This window comes from Coregonus clupeaformis, chromosome 15, assembly GCF_020615455.1.
Source record: "Coregonus clupeaformis isolate EN_2021a chromosome 15, ASM2061545v1, whole genome shotgun sequence".
Classification (NCBI taxonomy): domain Eukaryota; kingdom Metazoa; phylum Chordata; class Actinopteri; order Salmoniformes; family Salmonidae; genus Coregonus; species Coregonus clupeaformis.
In genome coordinates this window covers 3,846,703-3,866,016 of record NC_059206.1, presented here as the reverse complement: position 1 = coordinate 3,866,016, position 19,314 = coordinate 3,846,703, and the positions used below count along the sequence as shown (strand labels likewise).

Below are 19,314 nucleotides of genomic sequence, written 5' to 3'. Positions count from 1 at the left end.
CTTCCACCTGTCAGTCAAACTCACCCTGGAGGCAGTCAGCTGGAGCTCTGGTACGACAGCTGTGTAGACCAGGTTACCGTTGACAACCAGCCGGATCTCAATGGAGTCAGTAGTAAAGGCCAAGATGTAGGGGAACGCACATACTGTAAAACAACAACAATAATAACAACAACATTCTGAAGAACAACACCTGGCGGAGCTGATAGATTTGGATAGATCATTTGGATAGATGATAGATGTTAGGTAATGTCCTAATAAATGAATCCTAAGGGGAAAATTGGTTTGTCAAAGCAGCATGACAGTACAAACATACCCATACTCACATAAGATAAACTGTAGCTTGTGTCACAATAATTTTAATCTCTTTAGCCAGCCATTCTCTGCTTTCATCATCAGAAACAAACACACACACAAGAGACACAGACAAACACACACACAGAGACACAGACAAACACACACACAGACACAGACAAACACACACAGAGACACAGACAAACACACACACAGAGACACAGACAAACACACACACAGACACAGACAAACACAGACACAGAGACACAGACAAACACACACACAGAGACACAGACAAACACACACACAGATACAGACAAACACAGACACAGAGACACAGTCAAACACACACACAGAGACACAGACAAACACACACAGAGACACAGACAAACACACACACAGAGACAGACAAACACACACACACAGAGACACAGACAAACACACACACAGAGACACAGACAAACACACTTGACGACCTAGCCTGGGTGGCCACCCGCTGCATGTTACCATGGCGACAGCGCTCAGGCCGGGGCCGGAGGCTGGGCTGACCAAGGGAGGGAGCGGGGTGTTGGGAGGGGTGGCGAGGGGTGGGGCCGCTGGTTGCTATGGTTACCAGTGCTACTCACCGATGGCGTTGGGCATCTGGTTCCAGCTGAAGTGTAAGTCAGAGGCGTTAGACTGGATCATGGGGGTGGAGCCATTGAACAGACACACTTTCTTATAGGAACAGATATCTGGGGAACATATGAGATATACAGTATTAGAATGTATATATTAGTGCCCAGATATGTCTTTATACCATGTAATTGTTAAGTAATTATAGGAACAAGTATCTGCACAGAAAGACGAGTTTAGAAACATAAGTCTAAATATAGAAACACAGTCGTTAACCTCGTATTTATAGGAACAGATATTTGGGTGTTGAGGACAATGGATAATATATATTAAAACGTTACTACACCCTCAGAATTAAAGGTTTAGACTTGTTCCTAAAGGGGTACAACCGCTTGTCACTGGGGTGGTACCCTGTAAGGTCCTCCTTTGTACTTTTAGTTATAGGTGCATAATTGTACCTCAATTCATACTTCAGGGAGTACCTTTATCAAAGGTACAAAAGCATACTTTTTGTCTTTATATCATAACACCACAGTGACAAAGCCCCTGTAAGTGGTTGACATGTACTTCTGATAGACCACTTAAACTGGTACAACACTTCCACTCATGGGTGGCCAAAAATAACTAATGAATGCCACGCCCCCACTAAGCCATGCCTCCAATATCATTTCCCAGTGTGCCTTGCCTTTTGAATTGTAGAGTTACCAACCATGACTGTATTTGTTAGTTCCTTTTCAGTCCTGTGGCCTTCACCAACTGAATTCCTGGGAATATGTTATTATTATAATTAAACTCTTTATGACAATACATTTAATATCTCATAAGGCCTTATTTTGAGGCATAGTTTTACCCTAATACAGCCTGCAAGTAGGCTTGCAAAATTCTGTTAACTTTCCCCAAATTCCCAGATTTCCAAAAACATTCTGGTTGAAGGATTTCTTGCTTATTCCCAACCTGGGAAATTTGGTACCTTGCTAAGTGATTTGTAATTCATATTGGAATCCAGCAAGTGTTACGATATCCAACAATTGGTATTTTTATTCACCCGCAACTTGCATTCATAATTACTGTCAGGGTTAGGAATATTGTGAGGAGACTGCCTAAGCCATTTAAACTAGAACAACCATTTCAGTAATGGGTGCAATACATCTAACTAGCTGATTGGATTAGTTTAGAAAAATGTATGTTATTTACCTTTGTGTAGCATAATATTAATCAATCCATCAAGTACATGCAAAAACAGATATTAAAAGCAATTCTCAAAAAATCAACCTGAAGTAGAGCATGCTGAGAAATACAAATGTGCCTTTTTAGTGTAACACCCCAGTGACAAAGCCAGTAGTTCCTTTTAGGTGGCAGAAATTCATCATTGTACCTTATGGTGGGTATTAAGGGTATTGAGGGTACACAAAATACGTTTGTACCCTGAGAAACAGAAATTTACCTTCACATTGTACCCCTTTTTTTTGTGTAATTGTAGCTTTAAAAAAAATATGGGGTACAAAAATGTACCATTATACTCTTTATCCGCACATGTACCCTAAAAGGTACCGAACAGTACCATGTGACATCATTATGTGTACCTATGAAGGTACATTATGTGTATTTTGATAAAAATTGTTGTAACCCAACTAACAACACCGTACCATTATTTTCTAAGAGTGTAGAAACACCCCAGATAAATGGAGACTCACAATTGTAACACAACAAAAGACCAGCCTCCCCATCCTCGTACACGTCGATGGCTGCCACAAAGTTGACCTGTGTGCACACGGCAGAGAAGAACACTGTATTGAATTCATTCTATTCAATTATCATTCATTGGTCCATCTGTAACTGTTCTCCTCTAAACTGTAACTCTTCCCCTTCATTGTTGAGCTCTCTTCTCAGTCAACCAACCAGGTAAGTGGAAGGTAAACTGAAGGTAAATAACAACATAAATCATGTTGGTAGGAGGTCTCACCCGATTGGCGTCTACATGGTGTAGCCGGTATGCGTCCCCGGTGCTCTCGTTGATCAGGTCAAACTGGTGTTTGTAGGCCACACAGATCATGTTGTCATTCTCCCCTGTAGGACCGTCCACCAGGGCCATGACTACTGGAGGATCACACAGACAGATCTCCTGGGGGGAGGGGGGGGGCAGGTCATGAGGATGGGCCTCACACAGGTGCGTGTGTGTGTGTGTGTGTGTGTGTGTGTGTGTGTGTGTGTGTGTGTGTTCACCCGTATGTACTGGAACTGGTCCACGGGTGAGTCGGTTGCAGCAGTGAGGGTGTCAAGGCGGGGCTGTTTCCTGGTGATGAGGAGGAGCTTATTCCTGATGGCCGCCACAATCCTCAACTCTGACCCATGGTGGGTGTTGATGGAGTACAGGTGACACCCTGGGAGAGGGAAGGAGAGAGAGGATAAAGGTGTGTGTGAAGAGGGGAGGAATATGTTTGAGTGGTTAGCTACAGTATGGAATTAGTACTCTGAGTACATTCCTCTTTGAGTGCTGCTGCTATCCATCCCAAACCCAGCTAATCCCTACCATTGTGACGCAGAGTTGTCTAAATGCTTCAGCAAATGTACATCACACCAGGGGCATCGGTAGACACAATTAAAGTAACCTAATTTATGTCCCTATAACTGCCCTGAATGCCTCTGCTGATCCTACAGCTATTGTATGCAGTAATCATGTGCCTAAGAACCAGGGCCCGTATCCTTAAAGATTCTGAGAATCCTCTCAGAGAGCTCCTAACTTAACCTAAAAATTCCTTGCCAGGAGTTTTAGCTTAGAAGTGATTCCAGAACATTTTCAGTGAACTCTGAGCCAGGAATGGATGAAAAATCCTATCTTAGTGAGGAGGTGTGGTTGACCCCGTTGCTAGGTATGAGTCATCATTTCAAAAGCCGTGATTGGTTGATCCTACAAGTTTGATGAAAATGAACTTTTGGTGATAATGAGCAAAGGATGTACCCTCAAATCAATAAACATAATTATACACTCTAATCTTATGCAGACTATAATTGTAAATAATATTTCACATTCAAGAAAATATCTGGAAAATGAATAGTAAGCTGTAGGGGTTATAGCCTAACATTAGAATCTAAAATATGTGAAAACTTAAGCTCATTACACCCTGTTCAAATAATGATTTGTGTCTCATTTGCTCATATTAATATCCTAGCTGGCATATTTTGTACTTTCACTTCCATATGGACCCCATTGAAAACAAGATGGCCTATCTCAAGGGGCTGTCCTTAATGAAGTAGAAATTGCAACGTTACAACTCAGTGTGAACTTAACGAGGGTAACACAGCTCAGCTTTTAACAATGTCTGTGATTGCTGGCTGGTCTATTTATGAAGGCTTGTTAACAAATATCCTACAAACACAGAAAATGGAGAAAAAAGGAATCGCAAGCCGAACTGGACTGAGGAGCAAGGTTTGTTGCTGGCCCAGTTGGTGAACGAACATAAAGGTATGTTACGAGGAAAATTTGGCCCAACTGTCACTAGCCAAGGCAAGAGGCGCGCCTGGGACACAATATCCCAAACAATCAATGCCTCTTTTCCACTGGTGGTGCGGACAGGCGACGATTGTGAGAAAAGGTGGTATGTGCTGCAGTCCAAGGCAAAAGATGAGATTGCAGCACACAAGCGGGAATCCTCACTCACAGGTGAGCAAAATACTATGGCCTACCACATAATCTGGCAATTTGCTCCTGCTGGCAAAGTTAATTTACATGCCTAAGTACTGTGTTCATTGACTGTTTCTTTCTAGGGGTGGACCACCTGCAAAGCGGCTGTCCCAGGTGGCCGACACTGTCTTTCAAGTCCTGGGACACTCTGAGGTCAGTGTCACCGGGCTGCCAACAGGCATTGACACGTCAATGATGCAGGCCCTTGAAATGCAGCAAAGGTAGGACACAGGGTTATTCATATCAACAGTGTTTATTCATTGCAGAAGCCATTTCATGTGTTATCCATGCTCATTGTATTAAATTAATTTAATCAAAACAATAATTAAACTAGGCCTATGTATTTCTGTAGCATGGAGCCATCACAAGAACCGGGCCCATCAAGTTTGCCGCCTGAACCATCTGCAGCTGCTACTCAGGATAGCCCGGCGGATCAAACACCATTCCCATCCGCAGCACCTGCTCCGTCAGCATCCCTGCAGGAGAGAAGATTGCAACTCACAATTGATGTGTTTGAACAACAAAAAAAAGTCATTTCCCTTCAGGAGGAGTACTACCGCCTTAAAATTGAACACCTAAAAAATAAACAATTTAGAGATTGTGTTCTGTGTCTTGCATTTAACAGTTGCAGGTGATGTGCAGTAAAACTGTGGTAGTTCTTAATACCATCACAAGTTCTCAAATGACATGGGGCTACAGCTTGCCTGAAATGTAAATTTGTGAAGTTTGCCCTGTAAGGCAGTCCACTCTGGGCTAGGTTCCCCTGTGGAATGTGAATATCTTCTTCACCACCATCCTCATCGTTGTCTCCATCCTCATCCTCATCGCCATCCTCCAGAGGTTCTGCAATCTGTCTAACCTTGCAAATATTGTGTAATATTGCACAGGCTATGATGAGTTTGCTGACTTTTTCAGGCCTCAGCCGCACCTCTCCGTGGAGAACATGAAAGCGCCTCTTAAGCTGGCCTATGCCACGCTCCACCACCGCTCTTGTTGTCTTGTGGGCCCTACAATAGAATACAGACCTTTAATTATTTGATGGAAATATTGCACTACTTGGATGCTCTAACAAATTGCTTGCATTTCATTTCCATGATTTTTGTATTGTTTGGCTTACCTGTTATAGTTTAGTTGGGGCCCTTGGCGTGGCTGGAGGTAAGGTGTAAGGAGCCATGGTTTGCATGGGTAGCCACTGTCCCTAACAAGTGGCAATTAGCTGGCACATAGCGTCTCTCAAAAAGCTGTCTGATGCCACTCTCGGAGAGCATTCTCGCATCATGTGTGGAGCCTGGCCATTTAGCCACAATGTCCAAAATCTTCCAGGCCGCATTGAACACTATTTGCACATTGATGCTGTGGAAATTCTTCCTGTTAACAAAGACAGCCTCGTCCTCTGATGGCGCAATTATTCTCACATGTGTTCCATCAATTACACCCACAACGCCAGGGAATCCTGCAATGTCCATAAATGCCCTTTTATGTGTGTGTAAAGTGCGGGCATCCAGCGGGAATGAAACAAATTGTGTCACAATATTAGGTTGTGACAAAGCTGTCAGTGTTTGGGTGATGACTCTGCTGACGGAGGATTGGGACAGACCCAAGTCATCACTGCTGCATTGTTGCATTTTCCCTGTTGCCAAATACCTCAGGGTTGTGATTACTTTCTTCTCCGGTGTAATAGCGTTGTGGCATCGAGTTGGTGAAGTAATTGCATCTCTAAGGAGATCCACCACAAACATGATTCCTGCACGATCCAATCTGTAGCGTCTCAATAATTCCCTGTCATCCAGTGTTTGCAGGACATCTCTCCTGCCTCCTCTGTTGGCCATTTTGTGCAGCTGCTTAGGGTAACTCCTAAGCCACTAAAAGTCCTCTTCCCTGCTCTTAGCAGATCTCGCCTTAGGAGCCCTTTTAAGCGCTAGGACTCTTGAGGAATAGCTTTTATATTAACTGGGATTTTCGTGTCACTTTTAGGGGAAATTCTAAGAAAACGTCATGCCTCTGAGAATTTTCTTAGAATTTGGCCGCTAGGAGCCACTTTTTGCACAAAAATTCTTTAGAGATACGGGCCCAGATTTATACTGTTAGCACTGAGCCGGTGTGCCCGAGGAGGAAGTCCACTGTGTGCAGCTCACCCTGCACTAACATAAAGAACATGAGCACATCTACTGCTGCTAAGCTTCCAAGTAAAGCAATAAAAACAAGTAATCATCCCAGAAGAAAAGTGCTCAAAATAGCCCACGTTAACATATGTAGCTTAAGAAACAAGGTTCATGAAATCAATAATTTGCTAGTAACAGATGCCATTCATATTCTGACTCTGAAACTCACTTAGATAATACATTTGATGATACAGTGTTAGCAATACAAGGTTATAACATTTACAGAAAATATAGAAATGCCAATGGTGGAGGTGTTGCTGTTTATATTCAGAACCACATTCCTGTGAAGATTAGAGAGGATCTCATGTTAAATACTGTTGAAGTAATATGGCTACAGGTTCATCTACCTCACCTAAAGCCCATTCTGGTGGGAAGCTGCTATAGACCACTGAGTGCTAACAGTTAGTATCTGGATAACATGTGTGAAATGCTTGATAATGTATGTGATATCAGTAGAGAGGTATACTTTCTGGGTGATTTAAATATTGACTGGCTTTCATCAGGCTGCCCACTCAAGAGAAAGCTTCAAACTGTAACCAGTGCCTGCAACCTGGTTCAGGTTATCAGTCTACCTACCAGGGTAGTTACAAACAGTACAGGCGTATAAATCATCAACATGTATTGATCATATCTTTACTAATGCTGCAGAGATTTGTTTGAAAGCAGTATCCAAATCCATTGGATGTAGTGATCACAATATAGTAGCCATATCTAGGAAAACCAAAGTTCCAAAGGCTGGGCCTAATATTGTGTATAAGAGGTCATAGAATAAGTTTTGTAGTGATTCCTATGTTGTTGATGTAAATAATATATGTTGGTCTGTGGTGTGTAATGAGGAGCAAACAGACACATTTATGAAATTGCTTATTCCAGTTACTAATAAGAAAATGACTGTAAAAACTGTTAAATCCCCGTGGACTGATGAGGAATTGAAGAATTGTATGGTTGAGAGGGATGAGGCAAAAGGAATGGCAAATTAGTCTGTCACGGATTCTGCCGAGGCTGCTCCTCCTCCTAGTTCGGGCAGGCTTCGGCGTTCGTCGTCCCCGGAGTACTAGCTGCCACCGTTGAATGTTTCTATGTTTGATTGCTTTTGTCTGTCTATTACACCTGTGTCCGTTTGTGTTTGATTACGTGTTCTATAAGTTGCCTGTTTTGTATTGGTTAGGTTGTGTGTTGTTTTTCGCCTGTCCGTAGTGCTGCGTGTTTGTCTCTGTTTTGTTGTTTTATTGTTTTACGCATAGTTGCGTAATTGCTCGCCTGTTTTGTTTTGAGGCCGATAATTGTATCTTTGCCTTGTGGTTTCACAAGTAAACTTTGTTGGACTAAGCTTCGGTGTCCTGCGCCTGACTCCCACACCACATACACCTCAGCCTTGACAGAACAACACACCACCTATGGAGTCAGCAGGAGCAGTGGCGGCACCCAAGTCGCTGGAGGATCGGATCAGCGACCAAGACACCATGATCCGGCAACTTGGGGCCGCCATGAACGAGGTGTCCAACACTCTGCGCCGGTTGGTTACGGGAGAGGTGCCCACGCCTTCTCACACCATCCCATCACCAACGGCCAGTCCTCCTCTCTCAGCACCGGAACCCAGTGGCATTCGGCTCTCGCTCCCGAGGGCATATGATGGTTCTGCAGCCGGGTGTCAGGGGTTCCTCCTGCAGGTGGAACTCTACCTGGCCACCATACACCCAGCGCCCTCGGGATACGAGAGCGTCTCCGCCCTCATCTCCTGTCTATCCGGCAAGGCGTTGGAGTGGGCCAACGCCGAATGGAGGGGAATAGACGCCGCTACCATCACCTACGCGGGAGTTCTCCCGCCGCTTCAGGGCTGTCTTCGATCATCCACCTGAGGGGAAGGCGGCGGGGGAGTGTCTGTTCCACCTCCGACAGGGGGAAGAGGAGCGCACAGGAGTTCGCCCTGGAGTTCCGGACTCTAGCGGCGGATGCGGGGTGGAATGAGAGGGCCCTCATCGACCATTACCGGTGTAGCCTACGAGAGGACGTTCGTCGTGAGCTGGCCTGCAGGGACACCAACCTATCCTTCGACCAGTTGGTGGACATCTCCATCCGTCTCGACACCCTGCTGGCTACCCGCGGACGTCCCCGAGTGGGGGTCGTCCATTCCACCCTCCAGCACCTCCGAGCCGATTCCCATGGAGCTCGGAGGTGCTGGCGCTAGAGAGAGGAGGAGAGAGAACCCGAGGGGGGCCATCCCTGCACCAACTGTGGCCGTGGAGGACACACCGCGGCCAGGTGCTGGGGAGGGTCTCCTGGGAGAGGGGACAACAGGTCACGCACTGGGGAGTCATTTCAGGTGAGTAGGCGCCCCACTTACCCAGAGCTCTCTGTTGGTCACATGTGTATACCTGTGAGATTTCCACAGGTGGCACCTCATTCCCAACATAAGGCGCTAGTAGATTCAGGCGCAGCTGGGAATTTTGTTGATCGTGCATTTTGTTATAGGTTAGGAATTCCCCTTCGGCCGGTAGAAGCCCCCTTTCCTGTTCATGCCCTAGACAGCCGGCCGTTGGGGTCGGGGTTGATCAGAGAAGTCACAGCACCACTTAAGATGACAACGCAGGGGGGTCATGAGGAGATAATTCAGTTTTATCTGATTGACTCTCCTGCGTATCCCGTGGTGCTGGGGCTTCCCTGGTTAAGCGCCCATGATCCTACCATTGCGTGGCAACAGAGGGCTCTTATGGAGTGGTCTGCCCAGTGTGTAGGGAGATGTCTAGGTGTTTCCTTAGGGGCGACCTCGGTAGAGAGTCCGAACCAAGTGCCCGCAATGCGCATTCCCCCTGAATATGAGGATTTAGCACTTGTGTTCAGCAAAACGAGGGCAACACGGCTACCACCTCATAGACAGGGGGATTGTGCGATAGATCTCCAAACAGGAGCGGCACTTCCGCGGAGCCGTGTGTATCCCCTGTCTCAAGAGGAGACAGCGGCTATGGAGACTTACATAGCCGAGTCCTTGGCACAGGGGTACATACGGTCCTCCACTTCCCCGGTTTCCTCGAGTTTCTTCTTTGTGAAGAAGAAGGACGGGGGTTTGCGCCCGTGTATTGATTACCGTAGTCTCAATCAGATCACGGTTAAGTACAGTTACCCTCTTCCACTGATTGCGACTATGACAGAATCATTACGCGGAGCGCGGTTCTTCACAAAGTTGGATCTCAGGAGCGCGTACAATCTGGTGCGCATTAGGGAGGGGATGAATGGAAAACAGCATTTAGCACCACCTCGGGTCATTACGAGTATCTCGTCATGCCATACGGGTTAATGAATGCTCCTTCAGTCTTCCAATCCTTTGTTGACGAGATTTTCCGGGACATGCATGGGCAGGGTGTGGTAGTATACATCGACGACATCCTAGTGTACTCTTCTACACGAGCCGAGCATGTAGCCCTGGTGCGCCGAGTGTTGAGGAGACTGTTGGAGCATGACTTGAATGTCAAGGCAGAGAAATGCTTGTTCTTCCAGGAGTCCGTCTCCTTTTTGGGTTATCGGTTGTCCGCGTCTGGTGTGAAGATAGAGGTTGACCGTGTGTCGGCCGTGCGTAATTGGCAAACTCCAACCACTGTAAAAGAGGTGCAGCAGTTTTGGGGTTTTGCTAATTACTACCGGAGGTTTATCCGGGGCTTTGGACAGGTTGCAGCTCCCATTACGTCCCTGCTAAAGGGGGGTCCGGTTCGCTTGCAGTGGTCAGCTGAGGCGGACAGGGCATTTGCCAAACTGAAAAACCTGTTCACCTCGGCTCCGGTGCTGGCGCATCCGGATCCCTCTTTACCATTCCAAGTAGAGGTAGACGCGTCCGAGGCCGGTATTGGGGCAGTCCTGTCGCAACGGTCCGGCACGCCACCTAAGCTCCGCCCCTGTGCGTTCTATTCTAAGAAGCTCAGCTCGGCGGAGCGTAATTATGACGTAGGGGACAGGGAGCTGTTAGCTGTAGTCCAGGCCCTAAAGGTGTGGAGGCATTGGCTTGAGGGGGCTCAACACCCTTTCCTCATTCTGACTGACCACCGTAACCTGGAGTACATCCGGGCAGCTAGGAGATTGAACCCTCGTCAGGCTAGGTGGAACATGTTCCTGACCCGGTTTGTTTTTAAGATCACATACATCCCAGGGTCCCAGAACGGTAAGGCAGACGCCCTGTCCCGGCGGTATGACACAGAGGAGAGGTCCATTGAGCCTACTCCCATACTGCCAGAGTCTTGTCTGGTGGCTCCGGTGGTGTGGGAGGTCGATGCGGAGATCGAGCGGGCACTGCGTACCGACCCTACTCCCCCGAGTGTCCTGTGGGGGCGGACGTACGTTCCGCTCGAGGTTCGTGATCGCCTTATTTATTGGGCTCATACATCACCCTCCTCTGGACATCCAGGTATTGGCCGGACAGTGCACTGCCTTAGCGTGAAATACTGGTGGCCAACGTTAGCTAAGGATGTGAGGGTTTATGTCTCCTCCTGCTCGGTGTGCGCCCAGTGTAAGGCACCTAGACATTTGCCCAGGGGAAAGTTACATCCCCTGCCCGTTCCACAACGACCATGGTCCCACCTCTCGGTGGATTTTGTGACCGACCTACCCCCCTCCCAGGGGAATACCACCATTTTGGTCATTGTGGATCGGTTTTCCAAGGCCTGTCGTCTCCTCCCAATGCCGGGTCTCCCTACTGCCCTACAGACCGCTGAGGCCCTATTTACCCACGTGTTCCGGCACTATGGGGTCCCCGAGGATATTGTGTCTGACCGAGGGTCGGCGGTTTGTGGGGCCCTTTAAAGTCCTGAGAAGATTGAACGAGGTGTGTTACAGGTTACAACTGCCTATTGATTACAAGAATATTAACCCCTCGTTCCATGTGTCTCTTCTCAGGCCGGTGGTAGCTGGCCCACTCCAAGAAGATGAGATAGGAGAGACCCCTCCGCCCCCTTAGGACATCGAGGGGGCCCCGGCGTACAGGGTCCGGACCATCTTGGACTCTAGGCGCCGGATGAGTGGTCTCCAGTATCTCGTGGAGTGGGAGGGGTACGGTCCGGAGGAACGGTGCTGGGTGCCTAGGAGGGACATCCTAGATCCATCCCTCCTGACTGAGTTCCACCGTGGGCATCCCACGCGCCCGGGTCCGCGTCCTCCTGGCCGTCCCCGAGGCCGGGGTCGGCGCACGGCTGGAGCCGCGCGTCAAGGGGGGGTACTGTCACGGATTCTGCCGAGGCTGCTCCTCCTCCTAGTTCGGGCAGGCTTCGGCGTTCGTCGTCCCCGGAGTACTAGCTGCCACCGTTGAATGTTTCTATGTTTGATTGCTTTTGTCTGTCTATTACACCTGTGTCCGTTTGTGTTTGATTACGTGTTCTATAAGTTGCCTGTTTTGTATTGGTTAGGTTGTGTGTTGTTTTTCGCCTGTCCGTAGTGCTGCGTGTTTGTCTCTGTTTTGTTGTTTTATTGTTTTACGCATAGTTGCGTAATTGCTCGCCTCTGTTTCGTTTTGAGGCCGATCATTGTATCTTTGCCTTGTGGTTTCACAAGTAAACTTTGTTGGACTAAGCTTCGGTGTCCTGCGCCTGACTCCCACACCACATACACCTCAGCCTTGACATAGTCTGGCTGCACAACTGATTGGCAAACGTATTGCAAATTGAGAAATCATGTGATTAAACTGAATAAAAGAAGAAGAAACTACTCTATGAAACAAAGATAAATGACATAAAGAATGATAGTAAAAAGCTTTGGAGCACCTTAAATTACATTTTGGGAAAAAAGGCAAACTCAGCTCCATCATTCATTGAATCAGATGGCTCATTCATCACAAAACCAACTGATATTGCCAACTACTTTAATTATTTTTTCATTGGCAAGATTAGCAAACTTAGGCATGACATGCCATCAACAATTGCTGACACTACACATCCAAGTATATCTGACCAAATCATGAAAGACGAACGTTGTAATTTGGAATTCCGTAAAGTGAGTGTGGAAGAGGTGAAAAAAATGATTGTTGTCTATCAACAATGACAAGACACCGGTCTCTGACAACTTGGATGGAAAATTACTGAGGATAATATCGGACGATATTGCCTCTCCTATTTTCCATATTTTCAATTTAAGCCTACTAGAAAGTGTGTGCCCCCAGGTTTGGAGGTAAGCAAAAGTCATTCCGCTACCTAAGAATAGTAAAGCCCCCTTTACTGGCTCAAATAGCCGACCAATTAGCCTGTTACCAAGCCTTAGTAAACTATTGGAAAAAATTGTGTTTGACCAGATACAATGCTATTTTACAGTAAACAAATTGACAACAAACTTTCAGCATGCTAATAGAGAATGACATTCACTCAAGCACAGCACGTACACAATTGACTGATGATTGGCTGAGAGAAATGTATGATAAAAAGATTATGGGGGCTGTTTTGTTAGACTTCGTAGTCTGCTGCTGGAAAAACGTAAGTGTTATGGCTTTACTCCACCTGCTATATTGTGGATACAGAGTTACCTGTCTAACAGAACACAGAGGGTGTTCTTTAATGGAAGCCTCTCCAACATAATCCAGGTATAATCAGGATTTCCCCAGGGCAGCTGTCTAGGCCCATTACTTTTTTCAATCTTTACTAATGACATGCCACTGGCATGAGTAAAGCCAGAGTGTCTATGTATACGGATGACTCAACACTGTCCCCTGTAGCTCAGTTGGTAGAGCATGGCGCTTGCAACGCCAGGGTTGTGGGTTCGTTTCCCACGGGGGGCCAGTATGAAAATGTATGCACTCACTAACTGTATGTCGCTCTGGATAAGAGCGTCTGCTAAATGACTAAAATGTAAAAATACATGTCAGCTACTACAGCGACTGAAATGACTGCAACACTTAACAAAGAGTTGCAGTTAGTTTCAGAGTGCGTGGCAAGGAATAAGTTAGTTCTAAATATTTCAAAAACTAAAAGCATTATATTTGGAAGAAATCACTCACTAAACTCCAAACCTCAATTAAATCTTGTAATAAATAACGTGGAGATTGAGCAAGTTGAGGTGACTAAACTGCTTGGAGTAACCCTGGATTGTAAACTGTCATGGTCAAAACATATTGATACAACAGTAGCTAAGATGGGGAGAAGTCTGTCCATAATAAAGCGCTGCCTTCTTAACAGCACTATCAACAAGGCAGGTCCTACAGGCCCTAGTTTTATCGCACCTGGACTACTGCTCAGTCGTGTGGTCAGGTGCCACAAAGAGGGACATAGGAAAATTGCAATTGGCTCAAAACAGGGCAGCACGGCCCTTGGATGTACACAGAGAGCAAACATTAATAATATGCATGTCAATCTCTCCTGGCTCAAAGTGGAGGAGAGATTGACTTCATCACTGCTTGTGTTTGTGAGAGGTGTTGACATGTTGAAAGCACCGAGCTGTCTGTTTGAACGACTGGCACACAGCTCAGACATCCATGCATACCCCACAAGACAGGCCACTAGAGGTCTCTTCACAGTCCCTATGTCCAGAACAGACTATGGGAGGCGTACAGTACTACATAAAGCCATGACTACCTGGAACTCTATTCCACATCAGGTAACTGATGCAAGCAGTAGAATCAGATTTTAAAAACAGATACAAATACACCTTATGGAACAGCGGGGACTGTGAAGCAACACAAACATAGGCACAGACACATGCATACACACACATGATAACATACGCTCAATACACAAACCTACACATGGATTTTGTGTTGTAGATATGTGGTAGTGGAGTAGGGGACTGAGGGCACACACTTAGTGTGCTGTGAAATCGGTTATGAATGTTTTGTAATGTTTTAAAAAATGTATAAAAGGCAGCAGCTAAGGGGAATCCACAATAAATACAAATACAAATCCCTCTGCTATACAATCCAAGGTAGTTAACCCCCAACAGCAACTGCTCCCCGGGCGCCGATGATGTGGACGTCTCCTCCCTGAGTGGCCTATTGGCTTTGGTCCTTACATACAGTCTATAAATGCTGCAGGTTCTATTCCTCCTTCTCCTTTTCTATCACACACACACACCACCCCACCCGATACACACACACAAATGTAGTGGAGGTTGTATTGGGGAGGCCATACAGACAGTGTAGGGGGTGTGTTGTAACAGAGGTAGGTCCTCTCCCCAGGGACTTCCCTACAGATAGATCAATGCTGTGGCTGTGGCCCGGGGCCGAATGCTCTCCTCTACTACACCTCACTGAGCTGCCTGGGAATGGGACTGCTCTGAGTGTGTGAGTGTGTATTAAGCATACATATATAAACATACATGTTTTATATATTATGCATTTATGTGTGTGTGCATGCGTGCATGTTCGTGAGTATGCATGCATGTGTATGTGTGTGTGTGTGTGTGCAGAGGCGTGATGGCCAAATTTGTCCTGTGTTTTAATTTTTCTGATTTTAAATTAATTACTAAACATTTTAAGCCCACATTTTATCATCATTATTTGTTAAAATATCTGTCAGCGGTATTTTGCAGCGGGGGCACACTGATTGGACCAGGTAAGGTGTGTGTCTGTGTGTGTGTGTCTGTGTGTGTGTCTGTGTGTGTGTGTCTGTGTGTGTGTGTGTGTGTGTGTGTGTGTCTATGTGTGTGTCTGTGTGTGTGTGTCTTTGTGTGTGTGTGTGTGTGTGTGTGTGTGTGTGTGTGTGTGTGTGTCTGTGTGTGTGTGTGTACCTTTGGTCTTCTCCAGTTTGTTCTCTCGACTGTCACACTTGGTGCGGACCAGCTGCCTCTCCTCCAGGCCTCTCTTGAGCATGCTCAATCTGAACACATAGATACGCGCATCCTTCCCTGGAAAACAACACAACAAAACATCCTCATTAAAGCTAATCTGGGATTTGTGTTTCAGCCCAAAGGTAGCCCTGAGATTTAAGACGAGGGACAGGGATTGAGAAATGTAACCAGCGTCAAATTAATAAACACAGCTGTGGCCTGACAGTCCATGAAATCAACATAATATAATATGCAAATATCCCAGATTGAACCTTTAATAACATTTAAATAAATGTTATTCTGTTTTACATGTTTCTTCCACTGTAGTCTGTATCCACCCATGAACCACCCGTGTTCTGACACATGTAGCATATTAAAGGCCCAATACAGCCGTTTTTATATCAATATCAAATACTTTCTGGGTAACAATTAAGTACCTTACTGTAATAGATTTCCAATAAAAATGGCAAAAATTGCTTTTTAGCAAAAAACTATTTATCAAGCAAGACTTTTGCTAAGACTGTCTGGGAGTGTTCTGAGTAGGGAGGGGGAAACTGAAAACTAGATGTTATTGGCAGAGAGGTTTGGAACTCTCTTTGTTATTGGTCTATTAACCAATTTACTGCATGGTGATGACACCATGGAATGCCGAATCTCCCGCCCATGCAAACCTGCTGATCAGAGGGTCCTGTGTAAATCGTATTTTCAACCAGTAACTATCAGGAAATAGCACTGATATAATATAAAACACAGGAAAATCAAGGGGTTTTTGACTGCACTGGGCCTTTAACAGAATGCAATTTCTGAACTATTTCCACAACATGTTGTGTGAGATTAAAATAGGCTTAATTAAATATATATGTAATCCTAACACTGGTAGCAGCTAATTTAAAGAGATGCTCTGTCACAACTTAGTGAGTTCTGTCTGTCATTATTATGGTGCATGAATTACAATGTATGGAAATACAAGACTGGCATACAAGACTGGCATGTGTGATTGGTGCTATAAAACAACTGTATGATAGAACTCATCTGGAATGGAAATCCTTGCAAAAGTTTAATTTAAATTCAAACAAGCTGCATTGGCATGGACATTTCTTCTGTTATGTCTGTATGTCTGTCTCTGTGTGTATCCGTCTGTTTCTCTCTTTCACTTCCTTCATATTTGTCCCTCTCTCTCTCTCTTTCTCTTTTTTCTCTCTCCCTCTCCAATACCAGTGGGAAGTGCATCTCAATAGGTCAACCCAGAACCTGGTCCTGCAGGACGGACACACACACAGCAGTCTATAGGGGGTGGATGTGTATAGGTCAGCCTCCTCAGACCACAGAGGGAGATCAATGTGTTCGCTAGAGCGACTGAGAGACAAGTAAACACCCTAAAATACACAAGGAGAGAGAGGGATTGAGGTAGGGAGAAAGAGAGGGAGAGAGAGAGGGAGAGAGAGAGGGAGAGAGAGGGAGAAAGAGAGGGAGAGAGAGAGGGAGGGATGTCGAGAAAGGTGGGTAGGAGTGGAAGGAGGGAAATAGAAAAAGAGATAGAGAAGGTGAGGGAGAGAAATATACAGTGCATTCGGAAAGTATTCAGACCCCTTGATTTTTCCACATTTTGTTACGTTACAGCCTTATTCTAAAATTGATTAAATAAAACATTTTCTTCATCATTCTACACACAATATCCCGTAATTACAAAGCGAAAACAGGTCTTAAGAAATGTTTGCATTTACATAAGTATTCAGACCGTTTGCTATGAGACTCGAAATTGAGTTCAGGTGCATCCTGTTTCCATTGATCATCCTTGAGATGTGTCTACAACTTGATTGGAGTTCACCTGTGGTAAATTCAATTGATTGGACATTAATTGGAAAGGCACACACCTGTCTAAATAAGGTCCCACAGTTGACAGTGCATGTCAGAGCAAAAACCAACCCATGAGGTCGAAGGAATTGTCTGTAGAGCTCCGAGACAGGATTGTGTTGAGGCACAGATCTGGGGAAGGGTACCAAAAAATGTCTGCAGCATTGAAGGTCCCCAAGAACACAGTGGCCTCCATCATTCTTAAATGGAAGAAGTTTGGAAACACCAAGACTCTTCCTAGAGCTGGCTGCCTGGCCAAACTGAGCAATTGGGGGAGAAGGGCCTTGGTCAGGGAGGTGACCAAGAACCCAATGGTCACTCTGAGAGCTCTAGAGTTCCTCTGTGGAAATGGGAGAACCTTCCAGAAGGACAACCATCTCTGAAGCACTCCACCAAATCAGGCCTTTATGGTAGAGTGGCCAGATGGAAGCAACTCCTCCGTAGAAGGCACCTGACATCCCGCTTGGAGTTTGCCAAAAGGCACCTAAAGGACTCTCAGACCATGAGAAACAAGATTCTCTGGTCTGATGAAACCAAAATTGAACTCCTTGGCCTGAATGCCAAGCGTCACGTCTGGCGGAAACCTGGCACCATCCCTACGGTGAAGCATGGTGGTGGCAGCATCATGTTGTGGGGAAGTTTTTCAGCATCAGGGACTGGGAGACTAGTCAGGATCGAGGGAAAGATGAACGGCGCAAAGTACAGAGAGGTCCTTGATGGAAACCTGCTCCAGAGCGCTCAGGACCTTAGACTGGGGCGAAGGTTCACCATCCAACAGGACAACGACCCTAAGCAAACAGCCAAGACAACGCAGGACTGGCTTCAGGACAAGTCTCTGAATGTCCTTGAGTGGCCCTGCCAGAGACCGGACTTGAACCCGATCAAACATCTCTGGAGAGACCTGAAAATAGCTGAGCAGCGACGCTCCCCATCCAACCTGACAGAGCTTGAGAGAATCTGCAGAGAAGAATGGGAGAAACTCCCCAAATACAGGTGTGCCAAGCTTGTAGCGTCATATCCAAGAAGACTTTGAGGCTGTAATTGCTGCCAAAGGTGTTTCAACAAAGTACTGATTAAAAGGTCTGAATACTTATGTAAATGTGATATTTCAGTTTTGTATTTCTTATAAATTTGCAAACATTTCTAAAAACCTGTTTTTGCTTTGTCATTATGGGGTATTCTGTGTAGATTGATGAGGGGAAAAAACTATTTAAGCAATTTTAGAATAAGGCTGTAACGTAACAAAACGTGGAAAAAGTCAAGGGGTCTGCATACTTTCCGAATGCACTTTATGGGAATGGAGGAATGGAGCGAAAGAAGCAGTATTAATGAAGTGAAAGACAGTATGGAGGAAAGCTCTAGGTCTAATTAAGGATAGTACCCACCTTTGTCAGCCCTGGTGATGAGGAGGTCCTGAGGCTCTACAACATGTATCTGTTTCACCACCATTGTCTTATCAAACACCTGCACTGGGGGCAGGACCTGGGCGTCTACAAACACAACACAACAGAACACAACACAACACAATGCATTTCTCTATTGGTTATTCAGCACCACCCAGTATTATTAGTGGATCTTACCAACTTATTGGAAACACTGATATTGTTGCTGCAATAATGAAACCCTTGGCTGATATAGTTGGCTGAAAGGTGATGTAGGCTTATTCAATAATAAGGCATTGTAACACTGAATGGGGAGAGATGAGTGTGTTACACAGTTGAGTGTGTTACACTCACCTGGGTTTGAAAGAAGGGGATCAACAGCTGAAATATAGGGAAATTATAATGTTAAGAATTGAACTTTCAGTTTACATCAATGCTGATTGAATCATTGATATTCATGGTTAAGTGATATTTGAATAATGCATTGGACAGTGATAATAAAACATAATCCACTTTATTTATGAAGCGCTTTTCATTCTAAAACCTCAAAGTGTGTGTGTGTGTGTGCCTGTGTGTGTGTGTGTGCCTGTGTGTGTGTGTG

General features: G+C 45.6%; 1 protein-coding gene and 2 long non-coding RNA genes across 8 annotated transcripts in view; 1 reads left to right on the top strand and 2 right to left on the bottom strand.

The window, feature by feature from the left end:
* garnl3 (GTPase activating Rap/RanGAP domain like 3) overlaps window positions 1-19,314 on the bottom strand; it is a 143,831-nt gene that overhangs the window by 12,853 nt on the left and 111,664 nt on the right. For all 6 annotated transcript variants that reach the window (XM_041897687.2, XM_041897690.2, XM_041897688.2 and 3 more), the window contains exons 19-26: window positions 19,068-19,094; window positions 18,717-18,821; window positions 15,439-15,555; window positions 3,130-3,287; window positions 2,870-3,028; window positions 2,601-2,667; window positions 918-1,025; window positions 25-143 (exon numbers count right to left, since the gene is read on the bottom strand). In XM_041897687.2, coding sequence (XP_041753621.2) covers window positions 25-143; window positions 918-1,025; window positions 2,601-2,667; window positions 2,870-3,028; window positions 3,130-3,287; window positions 15,439-15,555; window positions 18,717-18,821; window positions 19,068-19,094 — 860 coding nt within the window. The remainder of the gene's footprint in view (window positions 1-24; window positions 144-917; window positions 1,026-2,600; window positions 2,668-2,869; window positions 3,029-3,129; window positions 3,288-15,438; window positions 15,556-18,716; window positions 18,822-19,067; window positions 19,095-19,314) is intronic.
* LOC121582115 lies at window positions 4,666-5,189 on the top strand. Its single transcript, XR_006003317.2, has 2 exons — window positions 4,666-4,809; window positions 4,941-5,189. It is a non-coding gene; the product is annotated as an uncharacterized LOC121582115 (long non-coding RNA).
* Window positions 4,826-5,787, bottom strand: LOC121582114. Its single transcript, XR_006661784.1, has 2 exons — window positions 5,706-5,787; window positions 4,826-5,595 (listed from the first exon to the last, which is right to left on the bottom strand). It is a non-coding gene; the product is annotated as an uncharacterized LOC121582114 (long non-coding RNA).